General features: G+C 35.8%; 1 protein-coding gene across 2 annotated transcripts; it reads right to left on the bottom strand.

Annotated features, from left to right (window-relative positions):
• Positions 1-5,824: 5,824 nt before the first annotated feature.
• Positions 5,825-8,764, bottom strand: LOC107905890 (protein GID8 homolog). 2 transcript variants are annotated; one of them, XM_041093919.1, is made up of 6 exons: positions 8,557-8,764; positions 8,146-8,305; positions 7,950-8,053; positions 7,248-7,379; positions 6,953-7,109; positions 5,825-6,157 (listed from the first exon to the last, which is right to left on the bottom strand). In XM_041093919.1, the coding sequence occupies exons 1-6, from the start codon at positions 8,557-8,559 to the stop codon at positions 6,036-6,038; spliced, it is 678 nt and encodes a 225-aa protein (XP_040949853.1). In that variant the 5' UTR covers positions 8,560-8,764; the 3' UTR covers positions 5,825-6,035. The 2 variants fall into 2 exon arrangements, with proteins under 2 accessions (XP_040949853.1, XP_040949851.1); XM_041093917.1 differs by having other exon boundaries at positions 5,837-6,157; positions 7,950-8,056; positions 8,557-8,759.
• Between the last annotated feature and the right edge of the window lie 4,500 nt (positions 8,765-13,264).

The raw sequence follows: 13,264 nt of genomic DNA, 5'->3' as shown, positions 1-13,264 counted from the left end.
CCATTCCTTTATATAAAACCCTCTGTTTTCTTCCTCTTTTTGTCTCTATACATTTTAGCCTAAAGGGTCATTGAGTTTTGCTTCTAGTCGGAGATAAAATGGGAGCTTATATAGATTTCATGGGGAAATTGGAATGGGTGAATAGTTATGGCAAGAAGCAATGCAGAAGTCTTTTCTGGAGAGCGAAAGCAGCGATGAAGAAAGCTTTGAAGGGTAGGGGCAACAAAAAACAGTTCAAGTTCCAGTATGATCCTTCAAGTTATGCTCTCAATTTTGACGATGGTTATTGCCATTCGGGTGTTGAAGTGAATACGATCGAACTTGCTCGAATTCAGGATTGTTCTGAGTGCCAGAATGATATTATATTGGTTTATGTTCTTCGGGTCAAGTCGTAAACAAAACCAAGAGTTTTTAAGGTTTGCTAGCTATGGTTTTTGCTGGGTGGACATTAGATAAGTAGTTTCAAATATTTTCTTTTCAGTAATTTGCATTTTCCTTCATTTTTTGTTCTTGTTGTTTTTGCACTTTCTATGGCAGATTTTCATCCTCCATATTTCAACCTCCTTTCATGGTACATGTTGATTCGTATTTGCTTGAATGGAGAGAAATTGCAGTTAACATAGCAATAACAGCAGAGCTTTGAGTTTTTTTTTTTTTTGTGAAGGGATAAATCATAAATGCGTGATTACGAATTGTACAATGGCACAAGGGCACTGAGTTCAACTAAGAACAAAGTAAAAACACCAACCACAGGCAACTAAATTCTTCTACAACGGAAATAAACACCAACCATGTTAAGAAATGGCTTAAAATTGGTAGTGGATTGTTGTTGTTGGTAGTGGGTTGTTGGTGGTAGTGGATTAGTGGATGGTTGTTGGTGTCCATTTTCAACCACAAATCTTTGCCAAAGTTTTGGACAATTATGTCCTTGAACTCTCTTATAAATAGAGAGGTTCATTAGCCATATTCATCATCCCAAACCAAGAGAGAGCAAAGCTTGTTCTTTGAAAGCTAGGATTTTAGCTTTCGGGTTTTCTATAGGGGTTAAGAGTTGTGAGGTTCTCGGGTTGTGTCTTGAGTGTAAAACACTTGTAATCTTCATCTTGTTATAGTGAAATTTCTTTTCGCCTCTGCCCGTGGACGTAGACATTAAAGCCGAACCACGTAAATCCTTGTGTTCACTTTATTTTTCGTTCCGGTCAATTTACTTGTAGTCATATCGGAGTTCTCGAATCGATCCTTTCCGCAACAAATTGGTATCAGAGCGTAGTTGAAGGAGTGATAATATTTTCTGAATTGCCCTGTGACTGCAGCTTTGTCTGATCTTTCACATCAGGAAGAAAATATTATCATTCATTCAAAGGTTCCAAATTATGGCTACAAGTGTTTCATCGACTAAGTATGATGTCGAGAAATTTACCGGGAAAAATAGTTTCAGTTTATGGCGCATCAAGATGCGGGCAGTGCTGGTTCAACAAGGATTGCTAAAAGCATTGTCTGGTAAAGATAAATTACCAAGCACGCTTTCGGAAGAGCAAAAGGATGACATGCTAGAAAGAGCACATAGTGCTATTCTGCTATGTCTAGGAGATGAAGTGCTACGAGAAGTAGCGGATGAGAAAACCGCGTCCGGTTTGTGGCTCCGGTTAGAGAGCAAGTACATGACGAAGTCATTGACGAACCGGCTCTACCTCAAGCAAAGACTCTATGCCCTGAAGATGGAGGAAGGTACACCTGTTTCCCAGCACCTGGATAAATTCAATTCCATTATCATGGATTTGAATAATATCGATAACAAAATCGATGATGAGGACCAAGCAATAATTGTTTTGTGTTCTTTGCCTCCCTCGTATGAGAATTTTGTTGATACAATGATGTACGGTCGTGATGACCTGACTCTAGAGGAGGTGAAAAATGCCTTAAGTTCCAGTGAGTTGAGGAAGAAAATCACTGGTAAGGTGGTCGAAAACAATGAAGGCGAAGGCTTGGTTGCTCGAGGAAGATCCAAGGCAAAGGGTGGAAGTTCAAGTAAAAGCCATCCTAGATCGCAGTCCAAGAAGAGAATACAGTGCTACTACTGTAAGAAGTACGGGCACATGAAGGTAGATTGTCCGAAAAGGAAGGAGAAATCAGAATCACAGGAGCAACAAAATGATCGTGCGAATGTAGCTGATGCAGATTCTTCAAGTGATGCCGAGATCGTTCTTGCAGTATCCGACTCTTACGCTGGTGGGAGATGGATTCTTGATACGGGAGCTACATTTCATATAAGTACTTTGAAAGATGCATTCTCAACATACGAGAAGCATTCTGGTTCAGTACTAATGGGAAATGACCACGCATGTCAAGTCATGGGGATTGGCACAGTTCGTATAAAGATGTTTGACGGTATTGTTAGAACTCTAACTGATGTTCGGCACATTCCAGAAATGAAGAAAAATTTGATCTCTTTGAGTACGTTGGACAAGAAAGGCTTTCGGTACTCTGCTGAAGGTGGAGTTCTCAAGGTATTCTCGGGTGCTTTGACTGTGATACGTGGTAATTTGGAGCGGGGCCTTTACTTCCTCGATGGTTCCTCGGTTACAGGTGTTGCGGGAGTGTCATCATCAGATGATCTAGATTCTGACACCACGAAGTTATGGCATATGCGGCTCGGGCATATGAGCGAGAGAGGCTTATCGGTGCTAAGCAAACGAGGATTATTGTCTGGGCAGTGTACAGGAAAGTTGAATTTCTGTGAGCACTGCGTCTTCGGTAAGCAGACTCGGGTAAAGTTCAGCACTGGGATTCACAAGACAAAAGGCACAGTGGATTACTTCCATTCTGACCTTTGGGGGCCTTCTCCGACAATTTCTAAAGGTGGTTACAGATATCTGCTTACCTTTATCGATGATTACTCGAGAAAGGTTTGGGTGTATTTTCTGAAGAGCAAGTATGAGGTTCTCATCAACTTCAAGCAATTTAAAGCTTTGATCGAAAATCAAACAGGAAAGAAGATCAAGCGATTCCGGACGGATAATGGCTTGGAGTTTTGCTCAGGTGAATTCAATGAGTTCTGCAAAAATGAAGGAATAGTGAGACACCGCACTGTTCGTCGAACACCACAACAAAATGGAGTTGCAGAACGCATGAATAGAACTCTCTTGGAGCGAGCTCGTTGCATGCGATCAAATGCTGGGCTCGGTGAAGAATTTTGGGCTGAAGCTGTTAATACTGCTTGTTATTTGGTTAACAGATCTCCGTCAACAGCTATTGAGCTGAAGACTCCTGAGGAAGTATGGTCTGGTTCTCCTGCTGATTACTCTGGTTTAAGAGTGTTTGGCTGCCCTGCGTATGCTCATGTAAATGAGGGAAAACTCAAACCGAGGGCGAAGAAATGCATATTTCTTGGATACGGCCAAGGGGTGAAAGGATACAGGTTGTGGTGTCCTGATCCGGTTTCGTCCAAGTTCATCATCAGCAGAGATGTGACTTTTGATGAGTCATCCATGCTTCGATCCACCACAAATTCCCGGGAAAAGGAGGAGTCAGATAGAATGGGAGATCACGGTGTTGAGAAGCAGGTGGAGTGTCAGGTGGACGCTCCAATTCCTACGGAAGGTACTTCAGTCCAGGATGATCAAGTTGAGGTGCAAGATTCCGATGAAGATGAGTCACCTCAAGAAAAACCATATAGCATTGCCACTGGAAGAACGAAGAGACAAATCAAACCAAATCCGCGTTACGCTAATCTGGTGTCTTTCGCGCTCAGTGTGGCGGAGTCCATTGGTATAGAACCTTCCAGTTATAATGAGGCTGTCACGTGTGATGAGTCGGCACAGTGGGCAATTGCTATGAGTGAGGAGATAGAATCTCTTCACAAGAACCATACTTGGGAGTTGGTTAAGCCGCCAAGTAACCAGAAGATAGTTGGTTGCAAATGGGTCTTCAAGAAAAAGGAAGGCATCCTAGGGGTTGAAGCAACTAGATTCAAGGCACGATTGGTTGCTAAAGGCTTCACTCAGAAAGAGGGGATTGACTACAATGAAGTTTTCTCCCCAGTCGTAAAGCATTCTTCCATTCGTGTATTACTTGCCATGGTGGCCAAGTCTGATCTAGAACTTGAGCAGCTTGACGTAAAAACGGCGTTCTTGCATGGTGAGCTCGAGGAAACAATCTACATGCGTCAACCAGAGGGTTTTACAGTTCCTGGTAAAGAAGACCATGTCTGTCTATTAAAGAAGTCTTTATATGGATTGAAACAATCCCCAAGGCAGTGGTACAAGCGGTTTGATAGCTTCATGATTCAGCATGGTTACACAAGATGTGACTATGATGCTTGTGTCTATCATCGGAAGCTCTCAGATGGTTCGCACATTTATTTGTTGCTGTATGTTGATGACATGTTAATTGCTTCCAAAAACATGTCGGAAATCAACAAGTTAAAGTCGCAGTTGAGTGGTGAGTTCGAGATGAAGGATCTGGGTGCTGCCAAGAAAATTTTGGGCATGGATATTCACAGAGATCGCAAGGCGGGCAAGCTTCGTGTGTCGCAGAAGAACTACATTGAAAAGGTTCTTCAACGCTTCGGCATGGATAAAGCGAAAACTGTGAGTACTCCGTTGGCACCACATTTCAAACTCTCTGCAGAGTTGTCACCACAATCTGATGAAGAAAAGCAGCAAATGTCTCACATTCCATACTCGAGTGCAGTTGGAAGCGTGATGTATGCAATGGTTTGCACTCGTCCAGACATTTCACATGCAGTTAGTGTGGTCAGCAGATACATGAGTTGTCCTGGCAAGGAACACTGGCAGGCCGTGAAATGGATTCTCAGGTACTTGAGAGGTTCTGCAGATTTATGCTTGGTATATGATCAGAGTGACTGCACTAGCAGTGTCACGGGCTATGTGGACTCTGATTATGCTGGAGATCTGGACAAAAGAAGATCTCTGACGGGTTATGTTTTCACTTATTCTGGAGGAGCCATTAGTTGGAAAGCTGTGTTACAGTCTACCGTAGCCTTATCTACGACTGAGGCGGAATATATGGCGTTAGCAGAAGCAGTGAAAGAAGCATTGTGGATGAAAGGTCTAGTAAGCAGTTTGGGTTTACAACAGGATTTCACTGTTGTATTTTGCGATAGCCAGAGTGCCATACATCTGACTAAAAATCAGATGTTTCATGAACGGACCAAACACATTGATGTCAGATATCATTTTGTTCGGGAACATGTTACGCAAGGTGACATTGTTATCAGCAAGGTTGCTACCGAGAAGAATCCTGCAGATATGTTAACTAAGGTGATCCCTGCATATAAGTTCAAGCATTGCTTGGACTTGATAGGTATTCGGGATTGATTAGCGCCAGAGAGGCGTTTGGAAGAGGTGATCCAGTTCGAGGAATTCACTATGATGTTCAGCTTGGTAAATTTCAAGCCAAGGTGGAGATTTGTTAAGAAATGGCTTAAAATTGGTAGTGGATTGTTGTTGTTGGTAGTGGGTTGTTGGTGGTAGTGGATTAGTGGATGGTTGTTGGTGTCCATTTTCAACCACAAATCTTTGCCAAAGTTTTGGACAATTATGTCCTTGAACTCTCTTATAAATAGAGAGGTTCATTAGCCATATTCATCATCCCAAACCAAGAGAGAGCAAAGCTTGTTCTTTGAAAGCTAGGATTTTAGCTTTCGGGTTTTCTATAGGGGTTAAGAGTTGTGAGGTTCTCGGGTTGTGTCTTGAGTGTAAAACACTTGTAATCTTCATCTTGTTATAGTGAAATTTCTTTTCGCCTCTGCCCGTGGACGTAGACATTAAAGCCGAACCACGTAAATCCTTGTGTTCACTTTATTTTTCGTTCCGGTCAATTTACTTGTAGTCATATCGGAGTTCTCGAATCGATCCTTTCCGCAACAAACCACATCTTAACAAATGACATCCAACAAATTCCCTGTTAAAGTCAGTGTGAAGAGTTTACAAGCATAATAGCTGCATTTGGTTCGGTTCTATCTCTGATGAATCCGAGGCCACTCGCTTCCTCAGCAATAACTTGCAATTCTTTCAAAAAGTGGGGTCTTCAAGTCTGGCATTTGATAAATCATTTATGCAGGGATAAGCAGCTTTCTTATCAAGTTTATTCTGCGCCCATATCAGCATCTTTAGCAAGCTTGGAAGCTTTGGGTCTGTAATCCAGCAAGCATATTTAAGCCAAAACTTACTATTTCTTGAAGACCGGAGAAATAATCTCAAGTTTTAAATCAAACTGCCCAATGTAGGTATCAACTTAAATACGTAAAAAAGCTAGAATTTGACAAAAGAATTCGCACATTACAGGCAATCACGGAATCCTTTTTGCTTGTAAAAGTCAGAAGGTTATAGGAACAAATGCAAAGACATTTGATGCAAAATTTTTGACATTCTACCCTCAGTGTTAAAGAAATTCTGTAACCAAAGTACATCAAATCATTGATGCCTTCTAAATCTCACAAGAGCACAAAGAGGCTTCTTTGAACAGTATTGAATTGAAGGACAAACAGATAGACGTATATCCAACTAAAAGGAAAACAAAATTTTATTTCTGATACAAGAATCGAAGGATGGCTAATAACAAGCCAAATGATTCGTAAAGAATATCTGGAGCATGCTACACAGAAAATGTATTTACATTCTTCTGTTTTTAGTTGTTGATCAATAAGCAGGTATTAAGGCTAGAGCTGTAAAGAACAAAGTGGATTGTCCACAGAACTGAAAGGTATCTAGAAGAGAAATATACTTTTAGAATTGAAAGTTCCATTCCATAGACAAAGCATGGAAAATGTATACCAAGTAACTTTCTAAAACAATGTTGCAGGGCCAGGACAGGATGGTCAAGCCTTGTTAATGACTACTTGACTAGGTATACCATCTTACTAATAACCAGTCATCTACTATCCAAAGGTAAATAAATAAAGAACATAGAAGGTAGAAAAAAAGAAAACCTTTTTCATTACTTTGGCTAGTAAGTACGGCAGCATTCACCTCGCTCGCTGTCTTAAGGCGCTGTGATATGTCCAAAAGCTCTCCAACTGGGCAGTTTGAAGTATCTTCAAATGCCACGAGTGAAATGGTCCTCTCCAACTCTTCTAAAAAGCTTTGCTGCAGAAAGCTTTGGCTATCTTATTTAAATCCACATATTAGTAACAACAGATTAGTGCTGGTTAAAGGCACAAACTGTTTAGAAACAAACTAAGCATGCATAATGAAAGTTCTCATGAATTAATGAAGCAGAGTTACATTTTCTTCTGCCCTAGGCGCAAGCTCCTCTTGAGCAAACTCCAGGGCTGCTTCTACTTTTCCATTCCGAATTAATTCTATCAATCTCTGCTGTTGGAGTTGAAAAAAGAGTTGCGGATTTGTATCCAATATCTGCAAAAACAATGAATTTCAAAATATTAGTGTGACATTATTTTTCTTTACAGCATGTATCAGAAAATTCTTCATGCCTGAAAAGAATTCCGCTACCCTTTTTGACAGATTTCAAAATTGCTTAATTGGTAACAAGTATGGTATCAGTCAATTCAAATCAAAATTGCTAAACACATGAGTACCCGTTTTCAAAATCCAACTTCTCTCAAAACTATTGCTGATGATGGACATTTAAGAACAACTGATCCTAATAACAGATTTCCTAGTAATTGATATGCCTCAGGCTAAACCGAGAATCACCCAATATAAAACCCTCTTAACTCATTCTCGTTAGTACAAAATTGAAAAACAAAATTAGAACAGTTACATGTCCCCAACTAACTCCCTTTCATATTGCACATTATTCCTTCTATTACATTCAAAAGAAATACTTAGAATTTCATATGGACTACTGAAAGGAAAGGTGTATCACGACAACAAATTGGCAACCTGAAACAGATCCTGTTTTCATTTGAAAAAATAACTAGTTATTAGTCACAGAGTTCATCACACCACAATCAAACACTGCACCTCGGGATTTAAATCATTAATTTTCTCGATGGCATCCTTAACATTTCCACATTGCGCAGCCTTTTTAACAGCCATGCGATCCGTGATTGTTGCAAGATCGATATCTGCTATTCCACAATAAGGAAAACAAAAAGCATATACATTCAGAAAACCAATAACAGAGCATAAGATAAACAATTTTCGTGCTGTCGGATACGGTGAGTTCCAGATTCCATTCGGAATTTCTTAGCAGCTTCAACATTACCCTCGGTAACAAGAAAATTCATCACCAATTTATTCATATCTTCTTTCCTGATTTTAACATTATTCAACCTCTTCTCCCACTCTTCCCTGGAAATCAGTTTCTTTGAGCTAGCCTGTTAGCAAACAATTCGAAACATAAATACACTCCATCCTCTAAACTACTCCACCAATGTCTCTTATGCTTCAACAGTAATAGCTAAAGTTAAATTACTCTCTGTCGAGATTAAAAGATTAGATTATTCAACAATATCGAAATGTATAATCTATCAGCCAACTCTTAATTTACGTTTGAGCTGCAAATTAAACAAAATTCAAATTCTTAAGAGTTTAGAAAAAAGAAAACAACTATAAAATTAAACCATACCATTGTTGTTCAATTTCAGCTGAATTACAATTCAGAACAGTTTTTTTTAGTGCTTCTTCACCTTCGCTCCTATTTGATTACCCAAACTTTTTCAACTACCCGTACCCCTTTTTTCTCTTTTGTTTTGCTGCACTACATAATATATACTTCCGGGTTTTTCTCTTTTTTATTTTCCGTTTAAATAATAAAAGAGAGAAAATAAATCTGAGATTAACCGACATTTCTGAGCTGTGAGATTGGGGCTTTCGATATTTTCGGTTCTTTTCAGTCCATTAATTCTGGGTTTCTGGCCCTTCCTCCTTAATTCTTTTTCTAGAAAGACAACCTCTTTTTATCAGAAAAAAAAAAGGAATATTATTGATCGTATCCAGGAAATTGCAAAATAATAATAACTGAGATGTGTTCATGCGACGAATTAGTAAGGTTGATGTAAGATACTACTTATTTTGAAGTAGGATTCGTTTTAATAATTTTTTCCTTCCAATAATATTACGCCTTATCCATGATTTGTTTTCAAAATTATACATGTTTTCCTATGCACTATAATACTTAAATTATTATTTACATTACATTTTATTCTATTATCGCATTAAAAAAAATGTATCACATTTTGATATTTTTTCTCATTTTAATATTTAAATTCATATCATTTTATTTCATTATCGTGTTTGAAAAGAATGTACCACGTATTAAATTTTTATTTTTGAATAATTTGAGGTGAAAATAATAGTTAAAAGTATATAAAAAAATAATTATAATTAAGAGAACTCAATTTTAATTACTAGATATAAGATCTTTTTTCTTGAATAAGTTTAGCATCGATCCTTCATAATTAGTATTTCGAGATTTATAGGTTTACAAATAAACAACAAGGACAAGTACTCCTTTTAAGAACAGAAAATAAGGGTAAATACTGTTGGATAACGAAACTCCTGATTAGTTGCATTAAAAATACATACCCTATTGTTTGTGGCAACCATGCATTAAAAAAATTATTGTATCAGGAGCCTAACACAAGGGAGTTTTAGATGGATACTCTTGTGCTCTCGGCGGAACTGGGGAACCATCGATGGCTGGTGTTGCTGGTCGGCTACCAAGAAGATTCGGATGAGAGAAGTTGACACAGATTTGGATTCACGGCGAAGCTAGAAAATATTTTTAGGGGAGTCAAAATTAAATTATGATTTTCAATAGCCTAGCTCTTTATGTTTTTAAAATATTAAATCAAAATTTTATCATTTGCAGGGGATAAAGTGCAATTTTATTTTTATTTTAGGGGCTAGGGCCAAGTCCCATGCTAGCCCCCTAAATACGCTATTGTTTGGATTCATCCTTTTTGGAGGGTTCTCAAAATGTTTCTCCACTTTTTTTAAGGATAATTAAAAGGTGATTAGAGATATGAAATTTCAGAAAAATATTGGTTTGAGGGTGATATCAAATTGATGGAGTCAATATTAAAAGGGGTTTGTCTAATGGATTTTCATCAACCAAGTTCTCAAATAAGATCCACTCTTTGATTGAGAAAAGCATGTCAAGAACAATTGTTTTGAAGCTTTTAGGAAGAAAAATAGGATTTAATACTCTTTTGAATAAACTGGTTATTACTTGAAAGCCATCTAAAAAATTTTAGTTGATGGATATAAAAAATATTAATTATTTAGTTAAATTTCAATCGATGGTAGATTATAGGAAGGTCTTGTCTAGGGTTCATGAAGTGGACACCAGTCGTTGGAGCCATTAAAAAAAAGTTTCGACCAATGAAATTGTGCTACATAATCACTTTTTTAAAATATAATTAAAAATTTTTATATTAATATTAAATAAAATAAAAAATATCTCTCATCCCTCACCTATCCATCGTCCCTCCACCACCTCCTCATTTACGCCCCTCTTCCTTTCTCTCTATCTTCAAGTACTTAAACTTTGATTCAATTACTAAAGTGGAAAAGGAAAGGAAAGGTGTATGGAGAGAGAGGGGACGATGAGAGGAGAGGTAGGGGATGGTACGTAGAGGAGAGATTTTTATTTATTTAATGATAATATAAAATTATTTTTAATCATATTTTAAAGGGACGGTGATGTGGTGCAATCCTATTAACCTAATTTTTTGTAATGGCTCTAAGAATAAGTAATCACTTCAATAATAAAATCAAAATTTAAATGACTAAAAAACAATTTAAATATCAAACTCTAAATAAAATCAATAGTTAAATTAGCCTTAAAAATACGTACCCTTCCTTTTATTTTGTTTTATATACTATTTTTTATTAAAGTTACAAAAAGAGAGAGAATAGTCGGAAAAAACCAAAAAGTTGGTAGTTTGGAGCACAGAAGAAGAGAAAGCAAAGTTTTCGACATGTTGCGGATGAAATTTCTTACGGCGCTTTCAATTTTGAATTTCTTCATAATAAACTCTATGATGGTTGGATGAATAAATAAAAGCCAAAACCGAAGGAAAGTTGGGAACTGGAAAAGCATTTTCAAGAGACAAATATTTCTCAAAGGATGACGTGGCAAGCATGCGTCGCATGGTTGCTTACTTGCTTTTTATTGGGAGAATCTTAATTAAAGTGTTTGGAAAATGGAAATCCAAGGTACTGAACAGACTGTTCTGATATTCTGGATGATTTAGTTTGGCTGCTTGCTTTTCTTTTTATTTATTTGACATTTTTTACTTTTTATTTGTATAAAATGATGTTCGGATCGGATACGCAATGATTCGTGCAGGTATCTTGCTGCTTATTGAGTCTCTCTAATCCTGGGAATCGGAATCCAACTTTATTTTGGTGTATTAGAGCATTATCAGAAAGCTTTTGAGTGGGTCTGCCACCCGCATTATCTAATCTACAACTTTATTATGTAAAGTTCTAAAAAATCAAAGGCCACATACTCAGATGTGATGTGCTTATTTGTTTTTCTTTTTCTTAAATATATTTGTCATAGGTAATTAAAATATATGCCAGGAAAGTTTCTGTACTAACCTTCTAATTATATCGATTTTTAATTTAATTATCCTATTTAAAAAGTAGTATATTTTGTTTATTCTATTAAAAATTAGGTAAATTAGTCATTATAGTTAGATCTAAGAATAAATTGTCCATTTTATTAAAATTTTCATCAATTTACCGATAAGTGAATATGTGGTTGATGGAACAATCAAATACCGACACATGTCCCTCGTGTTGATTTAGTATTTTGCCGCATCAACAAATATTTAAAAATTAACAAACCTAAAAAATAAATAGATTTTTTAATAATTATTTAAAAAAACTATGTCCAAGATTGTTCATTACAAATGGTTGTTCAGATTCATCTTGAAAGTAGTCTTTAAATAATTATAAAAAATAAAAAATATTTAAAAATATCAAAAGTTACAATAACTATTAAAAACACCATTGAAATGAACTTGAACAAATGATTGTCCAAGTTCAAATGAGCTTGAACAACCATATGTCCAGATTCATTTTAGAGAATTTTCTTAAATATTTATAAAAAAAATTCTAAAGTTAGAGAAAATTATGTAGTGGTTGTTTTGTTTGCCAAGTTCGCACTTAACAATAGAAATGAATAGAATTTTTAACACAGGACCTTTGCTCATTGATTTAATATACATAGATTAAATTGTCCATTTTTTGTTAGCAAATGAGATGAAATACAATCTAACTCCTAATATAAAGTCCTTCATGGTACTTTAACCATTAGATATACGATGAAGGTGAAATTTTATATCACAAATAAATTTAATAAAAGTTTATGTAAAAGCCAAATGAAACTTTAATTAAAATGGTAAAGTTGAAGATCTGAAAATCATGGTATTCTAAGTTTAAATCTCATAATGTGTGGGGTTTTTATTTTATATTAAAAAATAGAAGCAAAAAACACCCTCATAAAAATAAAATAATTTACTTTATAAAAAGTATGGTTATTTAGTCATTTTCTAAATGAGTTGGTATTTAGTTGACTAATGACACCGACTTAATATCATTAAGAGTGTTTTTTTTAAATTATAATATAATTTTATAATTTAAATAATTTTGTTCTTTACAAGTAAACTACATTACATCTCATCGAAATATGCTTAAGTTTTTCTTTTCAGTAACTACAAAAAGTTACAAAATCGTGTTTGTCTTTTTTACTCAATTCTATTAATTGCTATTAACTTTGTGGTGGAGAAATGGAAATGACATTTCTAAAAATTGACATAATAAAAAATTTAGCACTCAATATTTAAACATAATATTAATTTAGTCATGATTCTAAAATGTCAACTCTTAACATTTAAACATTAACTCAATTCTTTAAAACCTTAAAATTCTAAAAAATATATATAATTAAACATTTAAAAAAAGTTTCAAAAAATATATCTAAAAGTTTTTGAAAAAATGTATAAAATATCAGAAAAATTAAAAATTACAATAAAAACATATAAAAATTCTAAAAATAAGATAAATATATGGTGGATTTGATTTTACCAAAAGTGGAGCAATCAAATGTGTCATTGTAAATGTTTAGTCTGGATGGATAATTTGACAAGAATGTATTTAATTTGGATGAGCAATTGGTGTAACAGAGATACCTATGTATCCGAGTCCGTTTATTAAAGTTCATTGGACGATACAATCTATATAAAATAAGTTATAACAATCTTGATATTCACTTAGTGAAATGTCAAATTGAACTTGAATATGGTATTGAAGTAATGTCATGA

The sequence above is a fragment of the Gossypium hirsutum genome, chromosome D05 (genome assembly GCF_007990345.1).
Source record: "Gossypium hirsutum isolate 1008001.06 chromosome D05, Gossypium_hirsutum_v2.1, whole genome shotgun sequence".
Lineage (NCBI taxonomy): Eukaryota > Viridiplantae > Streptophyta > Magnoliopsida > Malvales > Malvaceae > Gossypium > Gossypium hirsutum.
Note: the sequence above shows the minus strand (reverse complement) of the source record. Positions and strands in the feature narration are given on the sequence as shown.

Bases quoted from the DNA above. Each gene is read 5' to 3' on its own strand.
- LOC107905890 (XM_041093917.1), bottom strand. The intron at 7,110-7,247 runs GTAACTCTGCTT...AGCTTTCTGCAG, and splicing joins CGCCTAGGGCAGAAGAAAAT to CAAAGCTTTTTAGAAGAGTT. The intron at 6,158-6,952 runs GTTTTCTTTTTT...GCTGGATTACAG, and splicing joins TAGCCAAAGTAATGAAAAAG to ACCCAAAGCTTCCAAGCTTG.